This window comes from Vipera ursinii (genome assembly GCF_947247035.1).
Source record: "Vipera ursinii genome assembly, chromosome: 11".
NCBI classification, from domain to species: domain Eukaryota; kingdom Metazoa; phylum Chordata; class Lepidosauria; order Squamata; family Viperidae; genus Vipera; species Vipera ursinii.
Window position 1 is genome coordinate 12,375,623 of NC_139524.1, and position 21,168 is coordinate 12,396,790.

At 43.8% G+C, this 21,168-nt stretch overlaps 1 protein-coding gene across 1 annotated transcript in view; it reads left to right on the forward strand.

The window, feature by feature from the left end:
- Window positions 1-349: 349 nt before the first annotated feature.
- CEMIP (cell migration inducing hyaluronidase 1) overlaps window positions 350-21,168 on the forward strand; it is a 72,681-nt gene continuing 51,862 nt past the window's right edge. Inside the window, exons 1-5 of the mRNA XM_083371190.1 lie at window positions 350-587; window positions 10,683-10,786; window positions 11,979-12,128; window positions 14,076-14,214; window positions 20,751-20,987. Of these exons, the coding sequence (XP_083227316.1) occupies window positions 529-587; window positions 10,683-10,786; window positions 11,979-12,128; window positions 14,076-14,214; window positions 20,751-20,987 (689 nt within the window). The 5' untranslated portion in view covers window positions 350-528. The remainder of the gene's footprint in view (window positions 588-10,682; window positions 10,787-11,978; window positions 12,129-14,075; window positions 14,215-20,750; window positions 20,988-21,168) is intronic.

Consider the following 21,168-nt stretch of genomic DNA (forward strand, 5'->3'; position numbering starts at 1 on the left):
GGAACAACCCAGAATGCCATTCTACAAACTCTTGAAAGCTTGCTAAATCAGCTACATCGTGCAACATTTTAATTGCAGGGTGTGCGACATCGTATTCCTGAGATGGCCGTTACGGACTTTTTTTTTTAATTGGAAAATGCCTTCAAAATGTTACATTCATTTGACCGCCAATAAATACATTTTGCTGTATTCTGAGGGGCGGGGCGGGGTGGGGGGGGGAAGAAGCTTTGTTGTGTTATTTCATACGCCGAGCTCTGCTCCTTTCTAAGCAGAAGAGGACAAGGGTTTAAATTTCACTGGAACTCAAACCCTTCCCTTAATCCTGGGAAGATGAAGGTAAGTTTTGGTTTGAAAATGCAGGTTTTTTTGTAGTCACAAAGGTACTCCCTGCAGTTGCTTCTTGGGTCGCACCTGGTTTCTCTAGATGAAGTGGAACATCCTTAGATCCTCAAACAGGCATCCAGTGCCAGATCTGGAAAATGGAACCAGATATTTAAAGCTCTTCTTTCCTGAGATATCCTGGCAAGGATGTGGAAGACTTACAAGGAATTAAATGCATTGATGCTTACTGGGTCTAAAAGGCATGGGTAAGTTGTAGGATATATATATCTCTGCATCCTCCCAAGGCCTTCTCATGACTTTGTTGAATTTGGACAGCAAAACACAATCCTGTGGATGTGTATGGAGAGTCATCCAGGTCATGTTTGTCCCAAAGGTGCTTTTGCACGAGGCAACTGGACTTCGTTTTTCTTTGAAGACGTTTTGCTTCTCATCCAAGAAGCTGCTTCAGAGCTGACCGGATGGTGGGAAACGCAAGGATTTATATACTCCTTGCAGACAACTGGTCATTTGCCGCCTTTTAGAGAGTCATTGAGGCCACTTGGAGGTTTACCTGCATCCTCAAGTTCACCTGTGGGGTACAACTGGGTGTGGAGCCTTCTTGTAACTGCTGAAAGGACTGTGTTGTAGACTGGAGATAGATGATGTTGTATCTCTCCCTCTCTGTTGAGAGAGGGCTGTTCAGTTTTGACATAGATGGCCTCTTTGACACCCCCCCCTTCTGAAACAGTAATGAGGATAGTGACATCCTCAGCTATCTACCTTCAACACCCATGTTTCTTTTCAATCAAATCTATCAAGGTGCCATTCAGCCGTAAATTGCATCTCTTTATTCACTTGCGCCTGGATAAATTTGCAGATACTGGAGCCAATTACCCTTGTGTGTTGGGCTCAAATTTGAGAGTTCCCTTGCAATGGAAGTCCCATTGAGGTCAATAGAATTTTTGCTCAGGTAAGTGCATGGAAGATTCATGGCAGATATCTTTTTAATGGCTCCTGAATACAGGCAGTCGTCAGCTTACAAACACAAGTGGGACCAGAACTTCCATTGCTAAGCAAAGGGATTGTTAAGTGAGTCACACTCAGTTTTATGTCCTTTTTGTCACAGTTGTTAAATGAATCACTGCATTTGTTAAATGGCTCACTTGGTCATTAAGCTAATCCATCTTTCCCTATTGACTTTGCTAGCATTAGAATAATGTCTAGTTCAATTGTCTCTAAGATTGAAAAAACAAATTCTTGGCTTCAGTTTTTAGAAACTGGTCAGTCTACAATTAGCAGGCTGCGATGCATTGTGGTTTATTTTCCAGGCAAAATTAAGTTCAACCTGCTCCAGAATTCTATGCAACTCGCCGAGTTTCTGAAAAGTATATCCAGAGATGGCGGAGATGGCTGATGTTGAAGGACTAAAGCTATTATTTTAGCGCTAATGTTAAACTGTCCTTTAGATGTTTTGGAAAATTGTAATTATCCGCATAGAATCCTTGCTTTGCTTGAAGGTTCTGTGTTGTGTCCTGTGGTTTGTTTTGAGTAACTGCGACTGTCTGGTGCTTCTTCTTCATAGGGGAATAAATATTTTCTTTGGGGTAATTCTACAGAAGGGCCACAGCAGTTGGCCATTTTAGAATTTTGCCCGGTTGCAGATGGCTCTGGCTGGCGTTTCTTCCATTTCGCTCTCGCTGTATTAGGAGCCTTTAAGGCTCAGCTCCAGGCCATTCTGAGGTTAGGTCTCTGGATTTTTCTTTGTTCCCTGGTGGCTCAATTTCTCCTTCGTTGGCACAGCCTTGCCTCCTTTTCTGCTTGACATCATGTCACTGACTCATTCTGAAACCATGGAGCATCGCTTGCCTCTATGACTCAAAAATAAAACTCTGTCAGATAAAAAAGTGAGGACGTTTGGAGAGTTTGGGGGCAGAAGGACACCTGAGGCTACCCGGAAAAAAAAACACAACAACCCAGAACAAAGATGAGGACAGCTGAAAACTGATCTGTAAAACACAGGTAGGGCAATTTTGTTCCTTCTACTATCATGGCTTAGTTTTTGCAAAGAAATACCTGTGGAGTTTGGGGCGTGATAATATTCCTTGCAGGCCGCCGCATCCAGGATCATCAACCAGGGCAGTTGTGTGTAGATTTGATTGACTTTTATTTTGCTTTGGCCATCCGTGGTAGGAGGCAGAGGGCGTAAGAATCTTCCTCTCAGGAAAGCCTCACCCATAGGTGAGAACCTGCTTAGCTTCTCTCTGCCTTCCGACCTGTTCCCAAGTTATTGCCCACAGGCATTCAAGCCTACCTACGGATCCATAAGGACTCTCGGCTGCTGTTTTAAAAAACAAAAAACACCCCGAACCAAAACAGCCTCAAAGAAATTCAGGAATTTGGAAGGGCAAATTTACATCTTGCTCAATCCTAGACGAGCAAGGTTGCCTGGATCTATCTATCTATCTGCTAGGATCTGCAGGAAGAAAATATTTCCATTGAGACATATGAAATGATTTTTGCAGGACCTGAAAGTTATTTGCTGCTTTGTGGAAAGTCTACTTTTTTTTTTAATCCTTCCACGGGATTGAAATTGTGAACTGGAAGGAAGACGCTCCTAGACCATCTGAACTGCTTTAATGTCGAGAGTTTCTCAGGGTTAGGTCAGGAGCAGAGATACACAAAACGTCATTCGCAACGGTGTCTTTTCCTCATGTGGTGGAAGATCTCAACCTTCACTCAACAAAGACAAGGATGCTCTACAATTTCTGCCTGGGACACGGGTAATATTACTTGCCCAGCAGAAGATGTGGAAACAATAAGTTTGACCTTCTGGAAAATTACACATTCACTCAAATTGCCACCCAGACAAGGGGGAAAACAAGGTGAGTTGAGCCACTGATAAACAAGATCTATGCTACAGAGGGAGGGCAAAAAAAAAAAACACGTCTCCACCCCACCGTCTAAGAAACAAGCAAGTACAGGAGACTGGAGCAGTGAGCAGGTTTCAGCAGCTGGCCAATCAAGCAATTGGAATAGAGCACAAATTGGGGAACCACAAAGGGTCACTGAAGGGCAATTCAGGCGCACGCCAAGTCCTCAAACTACTCCAGGTAGGTTTCAAGCGAGCTAAGACTTGTCCTGTACCTCGAAATAATTTGTTCATCGAGCAAATGAGGACATTTGAACTTCTGCTTGTTTTGTCGTGGTGGGAAATCCTTGGCTACAGTAGAATCAGGGATTGGGTTGGATTCTCGGTGATCTAAAGCAGAGATGTCCAAACTGGTTTGGGATAAAACTTCTTTTCTTTTCTTTTCTTTTTTTGGAAGAAAATATGTAGATAGGGCTAGGATAGAATGGAAATTGGGTTTGTTCTTCTGTTAAGGGCCGACAATGTTGTGGGTCGCTGGCAAGTGACGATTGTCCCAGTACAAATGTGAGGGGGCTTGGAGAAGTGTACTTAAGGAGTTGGAGAGTCGGATTTTAGCCCTGGAATTTTAAGCTGTATACTGAAGGTCCCATTTATTGCAGTGTAATTTCTGCTTCCTTGAACAACAGCACTTTTGGGCACATCCAGACAGAAATAACTGAAGCAAAGGCAGATCCTTGACGTGTGGAGTCCAGTATTTTGCGTGCGCGCGAACAAACACTGCAGCATACAGTGGAACTCCAGAGGCTACAAGGAGTTAGAGGACCAGTGATAAAAGTGTTCTGTGACACTTGGGAAGCTGTTCAATTTGGTGTGAAATTAGCAGAGGTAGATAAGTGTTAAAGGAATGCAGCACTCTACTTCATCATTGTATAAAGCGAGTTTCTGATCCTTAAAAGGAGATGTACAAGTGTCTGGTTATTATGCCTGATGAAATTTCAATAAGATTTATATTGGAAAAAACAGTTAAAGTTTTCTTTTATTCTTATACTCTGGCAGTGGAGTTTCAGAGTTCTGCATATTCCACCTTTTTGTGGTTCCCAAATAAGCAAAGGTAGACAACTTCATTGAATTTATATTGCTTATAAAAACCAGAGGGGTTTCGTGTTTTGTTTTATGATGTTAAAAAAAATCCTCCCTTTTGACCCCTGGAGAGGATTTGCAAATCTACTTCTATTTATTGAAATCTCTTTCACATTACAGTAGAATTCAAAACTTTGGACTAGCAACGGGACCCACCGCTCTGGGAAGGGAGGACAAAAATTTGCCAGAAGTTGTGCCTTTCATTCTGCAGGGGACTACAACTCCCATAATCCCTGGCTGCTGCGTGTTCCAGCAGTTAGGTTTACATTAATTGGATTGGACTGGGTTGGATTGCAATGCATACTTTAGTCCCCCCCCCCCAAAAAAAATGCCTCAGTTTGCTTATCTTGGGCTGGATATTCTGCCTCGAGCATTGAGTGGGCTGGAGGTTTTGTGTTGTACATTGTAGTTGAAAATTCGCCAAGGATCCTAGGGCATCACCCTGACCCAGCTGGGCCTTCTGGCTTGAATAACAATTGTGAGCTACCACTGCCTTGTTTTGCATTAATTTCTGTCTGGAGACTGACACCTGCAGTAAGCAATTATCAAAGGTCCTTTTTTTATTGGCTTTCAGCAACCATCTGCTAATATTTGCTATCTGGAAAAATCCCAGTGGCTGGGAATGTTTTCAAAACAAGCCTTTGGCTAGAATAAGAGATATAAAACCCATTGATGTCCTAGCCAAATAGCTCCTTAATGGCTACTTGTGTGTGTGTGTGTGTGTGTGTGTGTGTGTGTGTGTGTGTGTGTGTGTGTGTGTGGCGGGGGTGGGTGGGTGGGTGTTTAAGAGTCCTTCCAGCTTATATTGGAATAGATTTTCTAACTCTTTTGGCTCAACCAGTTACTTAATAAGAAGTGAGCTACTTTCTGAACAGTAAAATCACAAACACCTTTTGGAATGTCATGAAAGACATCGGACTTTCTCTGCCCTCCCATTTCTGTGCAGGATAATGTGACACCTGCTAAATTTCAGCTTTTTTAAGAGGAACAAGCAGAGATTCCTTAAAAGGAACAGACTTCACTGCACGGGGTTGGTTTGGTGACTTTAAATCTTGTCACTTAAACTTTAAATCTTGCCAGCTCTGAAGTCTGAGAGAAGACCTCGAACATGTCTCTTCCTTGGCATTATTCCTGGTCTTTTTTTTTTTGCTTCTTGCACTAGGTTTTCTCTATCCAGAAAGTGGCCCCTTCACAAATGGAGGTGTCCAAGCATCTGTCTCATCAAGGGGATGAGACAGGGGTTTTTATTCATACTAGAAAAACCACATCGTAACTTATCTTTTCTCCTGCTTTTGGAGGGGGGAATAAAGCATTATCCTAGTTCACACACTGCATAAGCTATGGTTCACTTAATTATATTTCCATAAATTATTGCTGAGGGAAACAAGTAATGCTGTGCAATAACGTACCATAACGGATGGCTTTGCAGTAAAAACCAAGTCCATGCCAAATCTACCTTAGGGCAGCTTGGTGCACTTTTGAATCCGGTCACGGTAGGTTTCCTTTTAGACAAGTGAGTGGGTAGTCAAAGCAAGAATGTGGTGTCACCATGGACAGATCTATTCGTAGGCTTCATCCCTGCAGGAATGTGGCACCAGCCTCTTCATGAGGTTGTCTCCTGACCTTCGCCGACTCAGCTTCCCCTCTTGAGCAGCAAGACCTGGGAGCAGCTTCTCTGCACATGTAAAAAAAATAAAAATCACATATTCGGAATCTCAGTAAAGTCCCACTTAGATAAATGACACTGATTGCATTCAATTGAACGGGACGGAAAGAACTCTTGCTGAGTTTTCTGGGAGTGCAGGGAGATGAGACTCAGGATGGGGTTGCAAGCTTGGCAAACCCAAGCCCGTGAAGTCTACGGATGGCTTCTGCACAAGGTCCTCTGCCATACTTGGGCATCATCTCTGGAAACAGATTTTCTCTCTTGAGTTTCCTACACAACTATGGCTCTTCTAGAACATTAAAGGAAATAAGAATGCTGTTTGATGAGAGCTCCCAGGGGATGGCAATAATGAGGCATCATTTTCCAGCCAAGCTCAAAGGCATTTGCTGTATTTCCAGGTGACTGTGGAATTAGGAGATTGCTAATGGAGCCAGCTGGCAGTAGGCGAAGTTCTACACATTCGTGCTGGCATTGGGAGATGATAAATAGTTGGGTTTGTGTTTTCCACTGTAAAGAAGAGAATTCTGACTTTCTCTTCCTCCTCCACCTCTAGCTCCAAAATCAAACAGGCTGAAAATCTATGTTCTGCCTTCAATTGGAGAACCTAGTTTGCCCATGAAGAGTAACAGTGGCCTATTCATGCAGCTGCTGATGGAATTTAAAAGCTGGCTGGTTCTGCTTGGAGCAGGTAGCCATCTCTTCAAGGGCTTGAGCTTCCGTATTTTGAGTGATTTATTCATGGACATGTCTTTACATTGAGAAAAACCTTTACAGGGTTTTTTCAGCTCTTCCTGAGCCAAGATACATCGAGTTGTACTTTCTAACAAGTTGCCTGGTTGGGAAAAAGGTGATCCACATCAAGAGTGGGTTTGCAGGGGGGGAAAAACAACATTTAACTAGGCTACAACATGGTTGTGTACTTCATGTCCAGTGTGTATTGGAAACCCATCCATTATCTTGGTTTGTTTCTAAGAACAAGCCATAATGTGATATATTTGTTTAGTTCTCTGTGTGATGGAAATACGGGAATGTTGCGTGTTATCCCACTCTAAGGTTTAACATGTTGTCAGAACTTGCAGTAACCAAATCAATCTGGCTGGCTGACTAGCAAGAAAAGAAATCTACCCGTCTCTTTTAACATGGCACCAGGTTTGTGCTGCAGTTTGAGACTCCAGATCTGCATTTTTTTCTCTGCAGGAATCCAGTCTTAGCGATGTGCTTTATGCTGTCTAAGAATGCTGTCTAATATTGTTGGCCTTGTCTTATCCGGTATAATTGTTAAGAAGAGGTTGAGCATTCTTTGTATTTAAAATGCCATTGACCTGTTTACTGCAGTGGCTGATAATCTTTTCGCCTACCTGCACGGCAATTATTTCAACAGCACTGGCAAATGGGCAACTGCGCATTTGTGCTTTAGAATAATTCTCATAGTCTTGCTGGGGCGGATGAATAGGATGAAAAAGCTGTGGAAAGGTTGGTATACTCTTTAGTTTCAATTTAATTGATATCATTAGCATTCCAGTTTCTCTAAAGCAGTGTTCCTTAACCTTGACGGCTTGAAGATGTGTGGAGTTCAACTGTCAGAATTCCCCAGACAGACGAGAGAATTCCGGGAGTTGAAGTCTACACATCCTCAAGTTGTCAAGGTTGAGATACACTGGTCTAAATATTAATCAACCTGTTTCTTTCATGGTTAGAGGTTCTGTCTCTTTGATCTACAGCTATTCCTTTTCTAGCCTGGTATCTTCTGGATGTGTGGGCATTGAAGCTCTCAGACTTTGCAGCTAGCATGATGTTTGCGGTTTGTACAGATGTGATTTTAACAGATCTGAAGCCGCTAGGTTGCGGCAAGATATTAGAACTGTCTCTTCCTTGCGTGAGTATCCATTTCTGTCTCCTAATTGGAAGTTATGGCCACCAGTTTTGTCCACCAGTTTTGACAGCCATTCTTAAAAATACAAATGATATTAATCATCTAAACAATGAATTAGTTGGAGGTTCAAGGAGCAAGGAAACTCTGGGTTAAAGAAGTGATCCTGGCATCCAAATTCCTTGTTACTATGGATGTAGAAATTTTGGCTTTGAATGAAGTTTGAGGAAATGCATTCTCATATATCAGGCCAACCATCACAAAGGGCTCCTGGCACAATTTCAAAAGCTCTTTGCAAGTAGGGACTTCATACGTCTGAGGGAAGCAACTTACCTGCTCTGCACTAGCCTGTTTTGTAAGAGCTGAGAGAAAGGAAAGATGGTATCAGAAAGGTGAAGAGAGGGACTAAAAGGGATGTCAAGAAAAGTGAGGGAAGCATGCCAAAGAAAAGAAAAAAAGGATGGCCTCGCCTAGTTTTATTCATGGTGCCACTCAGTGTTGACATTGGTTCAACCCCCGCACTAATTATTCCCGTAAATATTATAGGACGAGTGGAAATTTTCCTGATTCTTACTTATCTTACTTACACCCCCCCCTTCTTGAGGGCCTGGTGGCTTATAAGCAGAACAGGAGAGAAGAGAAGAGAAGAGAAGAGAAGAGAAGAGAAGAGAAGAGAAGAGAAGAGAAGAGAAGAGAAGAGAAGAGATGAGGGGAGGGGAGGGGAGGGGAGGGGAGGGGAGGACAAGAGGAGAGAGGAGAGGAGAAGAGGAGAGGAGAGGAGAGGAGAGGAGAGGAGAGGAGAGGAGAGAAGAGAATTCTTTATTGGTCAAGTGTGACTGGACACACAAGAAATTTGTCTCTGGTGCCTAAACTCTCAGTGTACATACAAGGAACAGGTGATAAATCATGATCACAATTATAAAATACCATCATTATAAATCAAATGATGCAACACTCAGAGATAGTCATAGGATACTAAATAATCAATCAACATAAATCACAATAGGGTACTAATAAAAGCGATCAACATAAATCATGAGATACAAACCACAGAGTTATACTCATAAGAAGCTAAGGAAATAGGTAACAGAAAAGTAATTTCAGGCTTTTGAAACTATGAGTTAACTATAGCCAGAACCATTAGCTTGGCTGTGTCTTTGCCTAACACTTCTTTAACACTTCTATAACATGTCATAGGTTGACCACAGATGTTTCTTATATAAGATTGGCTAACAGGTTGTGGTTTTGACACTTGGCTATGATACCTTGCAAGTTATTAAAATCTAGGAAGGTGTCATGATATTTAGCTTAAAAACAGTGGTTAGGGGAATCTGAACAAGTGTTCAGAAGAAAGGAAAGTTCATCATTATAATAGTAAAAAAAATCACCCATACAAGGTAGTCGATTTACATGATAATGGAGCGGAATTAAATATGGCTTTGTTTTGTGAGCATGTGCGACTGTCATGAATCTATCAGCATTCCTCTTTTGTTTCTTATAGCAAATTGTGTAAAAATAACTCTGCCTTTTTGTAATGCACTCCTTGGGTGTGAAACTCAGAGGCGTCCTCTTCTGCTTCTGCATAGAAATGAAAGTTTTGTCTTTCCTCAATCCTGGCTGGATGGATATTGGCTCCTTCACACTACCTTCTCATACCAAGCCTGACCTGTGGCCATATGGAGTAATCAGCAAGAAAAAAAAAATAAGATAGCCCACTTTTTCACTGAGATTTTATTTCAAATTTCTCCTCTGGATGCCTTGACTATCTGATGGAGGACAGGAGGAGAAGAAGACTTTCTTTACTGGGGTATCCATTAATGAAGGACTACCACTAGGCATTCTTCTGTTTTCTTGTTCCTAAATTTTTAAGTTCTGAAATATTTCTCTTTCTGCTATATTGGGTTATTTTATGATTATGCTGTATCTATTGATGTTCGCGTTGTATTTGATGGCCGTTTGAAAATGTGCTGAATATATTTATCAATCTAGCCATGATATCTCTATCTATCTATCTATCTATCTATCTATCTATCTATCTATCTATCTATCTATCTAATCTTTTTTTTTAAAAAATATATTTTTTTAATTTATTGAATTTAGCCCAGAGATGATAATAGTTCACTATTTCAATGAAGAAAATTCTCAAATTAAAAGCAACATACATTTAATATATCACCCAGTTTATCATGAGAGTCATCTTTTAGAGGAGAAAGGACACATAGAAATGAAATGAAATGAAATAAATAAATAAATAAATAAATAAATAAATAAATAAATAAATAAATAATAAACTTTGCATCTGAAAGAGTTGCACAATTCTTGGGTTGTTTTTTTTTTGTTCTTGTGTGCAATTGACTTTCATCTTAAAAGTTTTTAAATGCTCCTTCTTTGTGTGGTGCGTGATCACACCACTCTTTTTGTTTCAAGGGGGTGAGCTTTAAGATATACACACTTAAAGCTGAAATAGATTTTGAAGCCGGGGATAACTTGAGACTAAATTCTCTTGTTTCCACATGACTCTTCCACCACATGAATTGGTGGTACTTGCGCAAGGCTTTTATCCCCATTGTTTTTATAATGCCATCCAATTTTAATACTAAGCCCATGCAAAGGGTGCATAAAAAGGTGAGCCGGTGTGGGCGAATGTAAAAGCATAATTTTTACCTTTGTGCAGCCAAGTTAAGAAAAAGGATACATTAACATGTTACTTAGTCATATAGTCAAGCTTAATCTTGCTTGATGATCCTTTTTTTATATGAAACATACACGGACAAATGCTGAATGATTCCTCTTGCTCTGATTTTTCCTGTTTGCAGGTTTGCAGAAGACAAAGAAGATCAAGAGGCCTTTACACATCCAATGATGTTCCTGGCCATCAGCACACTTTCTGTCTTATTAATGCTACCCGCTCAACATATGGGTAAGAGCTGTTGCAAGACTCTCTGTTTCAACAAAGGAAATTCCTAGGTTAAAAGCAACATCCACTTAATATCTCTCCCGGTTTATCATGAGAGACATTAAAACAACACACCATACTAACGTCAGCCCTGTTTTTGTGGCCTAATTTCTACCTGTTTATTTTCTCTGACTTTTAAAGAAGTGTGCTCCAAATTGTAAGATGTCCTGAGCTACAATTAAAGCTTATCTGAAAAGTCAGTAGGCTTCTTGATTGGATCTTGTGAAAGATGGGGGGAAGGCGGGTTTGTAGCTGAGTATTAAATCACGGGGACGTTTGCGCTGGATGAGAGATTTCATTTGTGTCGGGAGGCAAATAGAGAGTGGACAAAGAGAAAGAGACACTTAAGATAAGGGCTGTAAAACTGTCACTGTCCCGGCTGCAGTTTGCAATCGGTTCTTTGATTTATCTTCCAAGCTTGGCCATTAACCATCTGTGCGACTTAAAATTGCCCCCAACCCACCCTTGAATTACCAGCTTTTGATGGTTGCCTATTAAAATGGTGCCTTCTGTTGAGTCATCTGGGCCTGTCCTCATAGGAGCCAAAGCAGGAATATTCTAGACAAGAAATGCCCAACTTTGGAGGCCAACGTTGGAATGTTGAAAGCCTGTTTAGGACCTCTTGTAAAATAGGGGTGTGGGGCAGTCATAAAACACCCTTTTATCAGAAGACAATTACCACCCTTTTATTTTCTAAGTCTACCTCTGGAATGCCTTGCTGGAGATCTAGAGGATAGGGAGCCAGTGAACATAGTGGCCGGACCTTACTCTTTTGAGCAGGTCAACGTGTCCCGCTAGTCTGACATTTAGCCTTCCCACAGGCTTTTGATGTCACAAAAATATTTACATTAGAATGAGATGGGCTTGAGATTTTTTACCTGTTCCTCTATTGTCCACGTATCAGGAATCAGTCCTCTCTTTTTAAAAAAATACTTTATATTGAAGAAAATTTTAACAAGATACAAATACAAATGTTGGGGGGGGGAAAGCAACACCATTCTTAAAATTATCTCTGCCCCTCAGCCCAATTTTTCATTCTCTCTCTGCTTCCTAACTCAGCAGCTTCAGAAGTGATCCCATTGCCCTCTGAGCTTCATGGACTTCTGTTCTATGTACCAGATAGAGAAGTCCATGTTTCCTTTGTGTGTGCCAACAGGAATGTTCCCACCTTGTCCCCATTTGGATCCAGAACTGGAACCCTGGCAGCCAGGACATGACGAAGGGAATCGCGTGAACATTAGCCAAGGCCGGAAGCTTCTCTTATCTTCTTCTGCCACCGTTCATTCCATCGTCATCACAAATGGAGGTAAGGCTGGTTTGGTGAGAAGCTGTAACATCTGTGTTATATGCAGTAGTGCAGAAGGGCTTACTCATTTGTTTTATAAAAAACCTTCATTAAATGAAAATAAGCTTAATAGTCTTAAAGTGATTTTAAAAATTGCATTCATTTCTTGATATATTTTTTCCCATGAAACCCCTATTTATCTGATGCCGGATCTCATTTTATTCTAATAGCAAAAGCAATAGCACTTAGACTTATATACCGCTCCACTGTGCTTTACAGCCCTTTCTAAGGGGTTTATAGAATCAGCCTCTTGCCCCAAACAATCTGGGTCCTCAGTTTACCAACCTCGGAAGGATGGAAGGCTGAGTCAACCTTGAGCCGGTCAGGATCGAACTGCCAAACTGCTGGCAGCCAGCAGTCAGCAGAAGTAGCCTGCAGTACTGCATTCTCGCCACTGTGCCACCAGAGCTAATAAGCATCTAATTTCCTATTTAGGTTAAATATTCAAGTATTTAGGATGACAGCTGAATCCACCTCTTCCAGATTCCTAGAACAGAATTTTTCTGGACTTCAACATATGCTGGCTTGGGAATTCTGGGAGCTGAAGTCCATACATCTTCAAGTTGCCAAGATTGTTATTGAATAGAGTGATGAAATGCATTGGGCATTCTGGGACAATTAAGTTGGAATGAGGCACCATTTGGGAGCAATAATATGACAGCCTTTGGGAACCCACTTTATTCAAATTTCATTGCCGTTAGAGGAAATTTTAACTCCCATCCAGATAGGTATCAATGCAAGTAATGATAAATATACTTGTTTCATTATTTATTACCTTTGTTTTGGAATGAATGCAAAATTCCTTTTTTAATTTGTTCTAAAACAAAAGCACTTTCCTCACTCCCAGGATCTCAGCAAGCAAGGCTGCATGCCTCTCTCTGGTATTCTAGTTTGCTGGTTCCAGGGATAAATGTTACACTGCTTTCTTAGCTAATGACTGGATTTGGTAGAGACATTTTCAGTTATTTATATCAAGGGCAGGTTTACATAAACAGCATCATCTAGTAAACATTTTGTTGGACTTCCTCTCAAGAAAGTTGGCCTCTATTTATGGGGAGATTTATGTTGGAGTACTGCTCCCCACTAAATTAAAAGACAAAGAGAACTCATATAATGCGGGTACAAATATAGCATTGTCAAGATAAACAGTGTTAAATTTAATATGGATAAAACCAACTTTGGTCAATATCAGGGTGGAAATTCTGGGGAATATATTTTATCAGCTACCTTGTCTGCAGTTAAGCTAAGCTTGGGTTGTTGTCCCAGTTGGAGAAACTGCAAATTTGATTATTGTGTTTCTTTCCCACTTCCTTTTTCAATGTCCTCCTAATCATTCATTGAGAGTCCATAATTATAGGATGGGTAAAGGCACAGTCTGCTATAAAAAAAGGCCCTGTTGGCTAGTGGTGCCAAACAGAGCTGGCCCGTGTATGTTCTTACTCTCTACTTGTCTTGCAGAAGCGAAGGATGTAAAACATTTTTAATTAATTGCTCACATGTCTGTTCTGTAATATAGAAGTCTGATCAATCCACTGAGTTCACACTTCACCCAATCTGCATGACGCCCCCCTCCGAAGAAAGAGTCAACCATGTGGATCAGAAACCAAAACTGTGGGTGAATTATCTGTGGATTATACAGACAATGATCACCAATTTGATTTTTTTTTCCTTCTGAAAAAGAGAAAGCCTTTCTTTGTAGAGAATTCGTTTAGAGAGAATCCAGCAAGGAGAGGGGAAAAAATCAGAAGATTAAAAATACGCATTATAGACCATGTTTATCATTTGCCTTCCTTCAAAAGAGGTACAACCGGGAAATCCAAGCATGGATAATACAGAAGGAAAATCTTAACTTTATAGTACGGTTTTAAATCAACCAACTAAATACCGCTTTTGCTTTTCCTCTGTTAGGAAAACTAGTGATTAAAGATAACACAGCCCCCATTGTTTTGCGCACTCGTCATATACGGATAGAAAATGATGGAGAACTACATATTGGGAGTGAGAACTGCCCTTTCCGGAGCAGCCTGACAATCATCTTATATGGACGGTATGTAATTAAACCAACCTCATCCATAATTTTGAAGATTAGCCCCACAAGGCTTTTTTGTTGTTGTTGTTGTTGTTGGATGGATGGATGGAGGAGCAGAGATCTGATGCATTAAACACCCAAATTATTACACTGCACTGAGAAGAAGGATGCTTATCAGCAGATACTTAATTTTGCAGATATGGGTCAAAGTTCAAAGTTGGACCCTGCAGAAATATGTAGAATTATTACAGATCAGAACGGATACTCCCAAGAATAAAAACAGACTGAATTGAAGGTTATTAAGATAGAATGCAATTAAAATTACCTAGGTTTTTTTTTTCTGGTGAAGGATTTTAGTTTGAAGCGCCAATGGCAGGGTCTAGGTTAGATGTGACCCATCATTGCCTATACAAAACTCTTTTCTTATATATTCCTAATCAACCCAACCCTCGGGTTATATTTGGAGACTCGATTACAAACTTTTGCAATTCTGAGATTGTAAAATTGAGAATCGGGATGAGAACAGTACTTCCAAAGATATATCTTCAGGGGCAAGTAGAGCTGTTTGGAAGTTTTCTTCACATCTGGATTATCTGACTAGGATCTGTTTGAATCTTTTTGCTACTGACTAGTTATCCCATAGTAGCTTCCCCTGTTATGGAATTCTTGCTTCACAAAGCATGTTTCTTTTGGCGCCTAATGGCAGTGAGAACAATTAACCGGTGGAAGAGCTTGCCACCAGAAATCATGTGCACTCCATCACTGGAGATTTTTTTTAAAAGAGGCTAGACCAGGGGTGTCAAACTCAATTTCATTGAGGGCCGCATCAGCATTGCGGTTGCCCTCAGGGGGCCAGGTGGGTGTGGCCAGGGTGGGCGTGGCCTACTGGGTGGGCATGGCTAGAGTGCGTATGGCCTACTGGGTGGGCGTGGCCAGCTCTACATCGTTGGCATCAAGGGTGCCTATGGGGGCCTGGGCAGGAGTGGGACAGATCTGAGTGTGTTATATACGTAAACAATCCCCTGAGAGAGATGTATATATGTTAACTGTTCAAATAATACGGCAGCAGCAAGCGTATAAACTAAAAGCAGCCTGACAAGAAAACACGCGGGAACTTTGACAGCTGTCAAAGTTCCCCGCACCGCGCAGGCGCCACCACTGACAGCTCGCGGCTGTCAAACGCCGGACTACGAAGAAGCCTGAGCTGTCAAAGCGTCCACCGTACAGCGCAGGCGCAACCACTGACAGCTCGCGGCTGTCAAAACACCAAGACACGCGGAAGCCGGAGCTGTCAACAAAAGACGACGCGGATTGGTCCCTGCCTGACAGGGCGCCAAAATGAACACCGCTGATTGGTCCTCACTACCAGCTGCCGGCTATAAAAGCCGGACGAGTTATTCTATGTTTGCCTTTGCTCTTAAATAAATCTGTTGTTACTAGCCTGTCGTCCCGAGTGGTCCTTGGCTACTTCACTGGCGACGAGGATGGGATCGCTCCGGAGCTGAAGTCACGGCCGAGGAAGGGAGTTCCCGGCAAGAGCTGTCACGGAAGTTTTAACTTCCATCGGAGCAACCCAGGACCGGACGACATGGCAAACTTCGGCCGTGTGAGGGAGTTTGATACCCGCCATCCCGAGAGATGGCAATCACACCTCGGCCAAGTCGAGGGATTCCTCCTCGTCAGTAAGATCACTGACGACCGAGCAAAGGCCGCCGCTCTGCTGTACATCAGCGGGCCCCCGGTGTACGATGCAGCCGTCGGGTTGTTCAGCCCAGTGCCCATCACTGAAGTCTCCTACGCGGACTTGGTGGACCAGCTGAGCAAATACTACATGCCGGCTCGATCAGAACTATACTGGCGGGTGCAATTCGCGCAAAAGAAACAACGGCAGGACGAGCCCGCCAACGAATTCATCGCCGGGGTCAGGCATGCCGCAAGGAACTGCTGCTTCCCCGACCTGGAAGACCGCATCAGAGACCAGGTGGTGATCGGTCTGAGGGACGAGAAGCTACAAAAAAAACTGACGTCCAAACCCGACATGAACCTGGCCGAGCTGACCAGGGAGATCATGGCATACGAACACAGCCACAAGAAGAAGCCGACCAACACGACCCCAGAGACCCCCGCGACCGTCTACCAGGAAAGCGCAGCCTTCAGCGACAGCGGAGAGTCGGTAGATTTCACCGACGGAGAAGCCCTACAACGCCGAATGGAGCACCGACAGCCGAGAAGGGGAAAGACGTCGGACCGCCGGGGAGCCAGGAACCCTCCACCGCCACCGCGTTATGAGCAACGAGCCGCCTGTGCCAGCTGCGGGGGCAATCATGCCCGAGGAGGTTGCCGTTTTAGGAACGCGAAATGCCACAATTGCGGGAAGACCGGCCACATCAAGCCGGTGTGCCGCAGCAAGGGCCGGGACAACATCAATGAGGTGGAGGCAAACCCCCCAGGTAGGCCAGCTGCCCAGGCCAGCAGAGAACCCCACCCAGGGCCCCTGGTAGAGATTGTGGACAGGGTAAACAGCATAAGCTCCAAGGTTAAGATCTGGGTCAGGATTCAGGGGGTGCCCTGCCACATGGAAGTAGATTCCGGGTCGGCAGTTTCCTTAATTTCTCTAACAACCTATCAGGAGATCTGTCAGAAGGGCCGAGGACAAATCCCCCTGAAACAAACTCAGGTACACCTAGCTGACTTCCAGAAAACCCCCATTCCGGTGGAAGGAAAAGCCAGGGTCGTAGTGCAGTACAAGGGGTTCAAGGGGCCCCTGGAGGTTTTAGTCACACCAGGGAACCGCACCGATTTGATAGGACTAAACTGGTTCAGTCCATTAGGTATCGCTTTAACTGGGGTTAACACCATCCTAACACCCAGCCTAGAAGCCGTTTGCGATAAGTTCGCCGACGTTTTCGATGGCACTTTAGGGAAATACACGGGTCCCCCCATCTCCTTACAGTTAGACCCTGCAATCCAACCAGTTAAGATAAGAGCCAGGAGGGTACCTTTTGCCCTTAAGGAAAAAATCGAAAACGAACTTGATCGCCTCGTAGGACTAGGGGTGCTTGAGCCCACAGAAGGGGGAACCTGGGAGACCCCTATCGTCACCCCAATCAAACCTAATGGGGAAGTGAGACTGTGCGCTGATTATAAGGCGACAGTCAACTTAGCCCTCAGCCCCCATGCCTACCCGGTGCCAGCGGTAAGGGACGTATTTGCTTCCATCCGCTCGGGCACCCTTTTCGCCAAGCTCGATCTCGCTCAGGCGTACTTACAGCTACCTGTCACTGAGGACACTGCGGAGGCCCAGACAATTGTCACCCACCGCGGTGCCTTTAAGGTAAAGAGGCTCCAATTTGGCATATCGGCGGCCCCGGGTATATTTCAGGGTATCATGGAGAAGACCCTGAAAGGAATACCCGGGGTCTGCCCCTACTTCGACGATGTTCTCATCGCCGGAGAAAACGAAGCGAACTTAGCTGACAGGCTGTCAGCTGTGCTAAGCCGGCTCAGAGAAGCCGGCCTCAAACTTAAGCGGGAAAAGTGCTCTATTGGAGTCACATCCACTGAATTCCTAGGGTACAAAATAGATAGCCAGGGCATCCACCCCACCTCAGAAAAACTACAGGCTATTCAAACCGCACCCAGTCCTAGGAATAAGCAAGAGCTGCAATCCTTTTTAGGATTGTTAAATTTTTACCATGCCTTCATCCCCCATAAGGCCACTATTGCGGAGCCTCTGCACAGACTCCTAGACAAGGGTACAACTTGGTCCTGGACCAAAGAACATGAGAATAGCTTCCAATCATTAAAAAAGATTATCTGTCACAGTTCAACGATCACCCTTTTCAGGGAGGACACCCCAATATGCATCGCTTGCGATGCCTCTCCCTATGGAATCGGGGCTGTCTTAAGTCACATATTCAAGGACGGCACACAAAGACCCATAGCCTTCTATTCACGCACTCTAACCAAAGCTGAAAGAAACTACGCCCAAATCGACAGGGAAGCCCTAGCAATAGTAGCAGGGGTCAAAAAATTTCACGATTACCTGTATGGAAGACCATTTACTATAATTACAGATCACAAACCCCTGCTGGGCATATTCACGTGGAACAAAACTACTCCACAAATTCTCTCCCCGAGAATGCTAAGATGGTCAACCTTCTTAGCAGCCTATTCCTATCAACTAATACATAAACCAGGTAAAGAATTGGGTCATGCTGACTGCCTCAGCAGACTGCCCATACAAACCAGGGACCCAGACCCAGCCCCAGCCAGCCAGATTTTAGCAATCTCCCAACTTCCAGAATGCCCCCTGACTGCAAACATCATAGCTAATAATTCTGCCAAAGATAAAATACTTGCCAGAATCCTCAAATGGGCCACAACAGGATGGCCAGCTCAAAATCCACAACCTCAATTCCAACCTTATTATAACAGAAAAAATGAGATCTCAACACATAGAGGATGCCTGCTGTGGGGAAATAGGGTCATCATACCAGAGAGAAACATAGACCAAACATTACAAATTTTACACGAAGGACACCCTGGAATTGTAAAAATGAAGGCGATGGCTAGAAGTTATGTGTGGTGGCCAGGCATAGATAAACAAATAGAAAAGTACGTAGGTGGGTGTTATACCTGTCAAGAGACCAGGAATGAACCACCCCAGGCTCCAATCCATAAATGGGAGACAACAAGAAACCCTTGGTCACGTATACATGTAGATTTTGCGGGACCCATCCAAGGCCAAAGTTTCTTAATTGTAGTAGACAGCCACTCAAAATGGCTGGAAGTCACCCCCCTTAGAACAATAACGTCCCAAGCCACTATTCAAGCTTTACGAAAAATATTCGCTACGCACGGCTTACCTGACACCATAGTCTCTGACAACGGGCCTCAATTCACCTCTCGTGAATTTCAGATCTTCGCTATGAAGAATTGTATTAGGCTGGTCACGTCGGCGCCGTTCCACCCTTCGTCAAACGGAATGGCTGAAATTATGGTACGATCCACGAAAGAAGCATTAAAAAAATTCGTTAAAGGAAACTGGCAGAGGCGCCTCAGCCAGTTCCTCTTAGCACAACACACAACACCATGCTCTACGACCGGCAAATCACCAGCAGAATTAAGATGGGGGAGAAGGCTAATAACACGTCTGGACAGACTGCACCCTGACACGTATCCAGAAAAAGAACCACACCCCCACCCTACCCGCACACTCAACCCAGGTCAATTGATTTGGGCACGATCATACACAGATAAAAACAAGTGGGTACAAGGAACAGTAATAAAACAAACAGGGCCCATCTCATACCTTATAGCTACGCAAGCACAGGGCAACATACGCCGCCATATTGATCAGCTCAGACCCAGACAACCACCACACAATTCTGGGCAACCAACCAATGCCAGCATACAGCTCCCACCGGAAATGCTGCCTATTCCAAACCAGGAAGAAGAACACCAAAACGAAGACCCGGAACCTCACCACCCTCCACCCCTTCGCCACTCAAACAGGAATCGAAGACCACCCACCTACCTAAAAGACTATCAGTGGGCAGGTTCAAACATCCAAGAAGACGGAAACGCACCAGGGGAGGGGTAAGGGGTGTGTTATATACGTAAACAATCCCCTGAGAGAGATGTATATATGTTAACTGTTCAAATAATACGGCAGCAGCAAGCGTATAAACTAAAAGCAGCCTGACAAGAAAACACGCGGGAACTTTGACAGCTGTCAAAGTTCCCCGCACCGCGCAGGCGCCACCACTGACAGCTCGCGGCTGTCAAACGCCGGACTACGAAGAAGCCTGAGCTGTCAAAGCGTCCACCGTACAGCGCAGGCGCAACCACTGACAGCTCGCGGCTGTCAAAACACCAAGACACGCGGAAGCCGGAGCTGTCAACAAAAGACGACGCGGATTGGTCCCTGCCTGACAGGGCGCCAAAATGAACACCGCTGATTGGTCCTCACTACCAGCTGCCGGCTATAAAAGCTGGACGAGTTATTCTATGTTTGCCTTTGCTCTTAAATAAATCTGTTGTTACTAGCCTGTCGTCCCGAGTGGTCCTTGGCTACTTCACTGAGGGTCTCTGGCAGAAGGAGGGTCTCTGGGCCAAGGCAGCGGGGGCCGTTCCCTCACTGTTTCCAGGATGAAACCACTTCGCTGGCCGGATCTGGCCCCCGGGCCTTGTGTTTGACATGTCTGGGCTAGACAGTCACTTGTCTGAGATGGTATAGGTCCTCCTGCTTCAGCAGAGGGCTGGACTAGAAGACCTCCAAGGTCCCTTCCAGCTCTGCTCTATTCTGTTCTGTTCTAATTTTAATTTTCCTGGTGGCCTTTCCGGTTTCTGCTGCAACATCATAAATTTTCCTGATTTTATTTTCTGCTGCTTTCAGAAAATATTTATTCATCAATGAATCTTCCTTTATTTGATTATTTGAACCGATGGCTTTTTAGTACACTCTGTTTATTTTGGGGCACTTTGACTATTGCTGTACAGCAAATTCCCAAAGGTGAGGGGAAAAAATGCTCTTCAAATTAACTCCACAGGGCTGATGACGGCACCCAGCCTGACAGTTACTTTGGGCGAAAATACATCGGCGTCATTAACAGGGGAACTCTTGAGGTTCACGGTGAGCGAAAGCTGTCCTGGACTTTCTTAAACAAGACTCTGAATCCAGGGGGAATGGAAGAAGGGGGATATTACTTTGAACGAAGCTGGGGACATCGTGGTATCATCGTCCATGTCATTGATCCAAAGACGGCAGCTGTCGTCCATTCGGATCGGTGAGTCAAGAGTTCAAAATCTTTCTCTATTTCAGCTAATGCAAGCAAACATTTTTCTTTTCTTCTTGATACTGTTTCCCAGAGGTCAAAAACAAACAGTTAGCCACTCTGACCTCATGGTCCAAACGGAACTGCAAAAACACCATTAATAAGTTGTGCTACATTTTTTTAAATGATACAC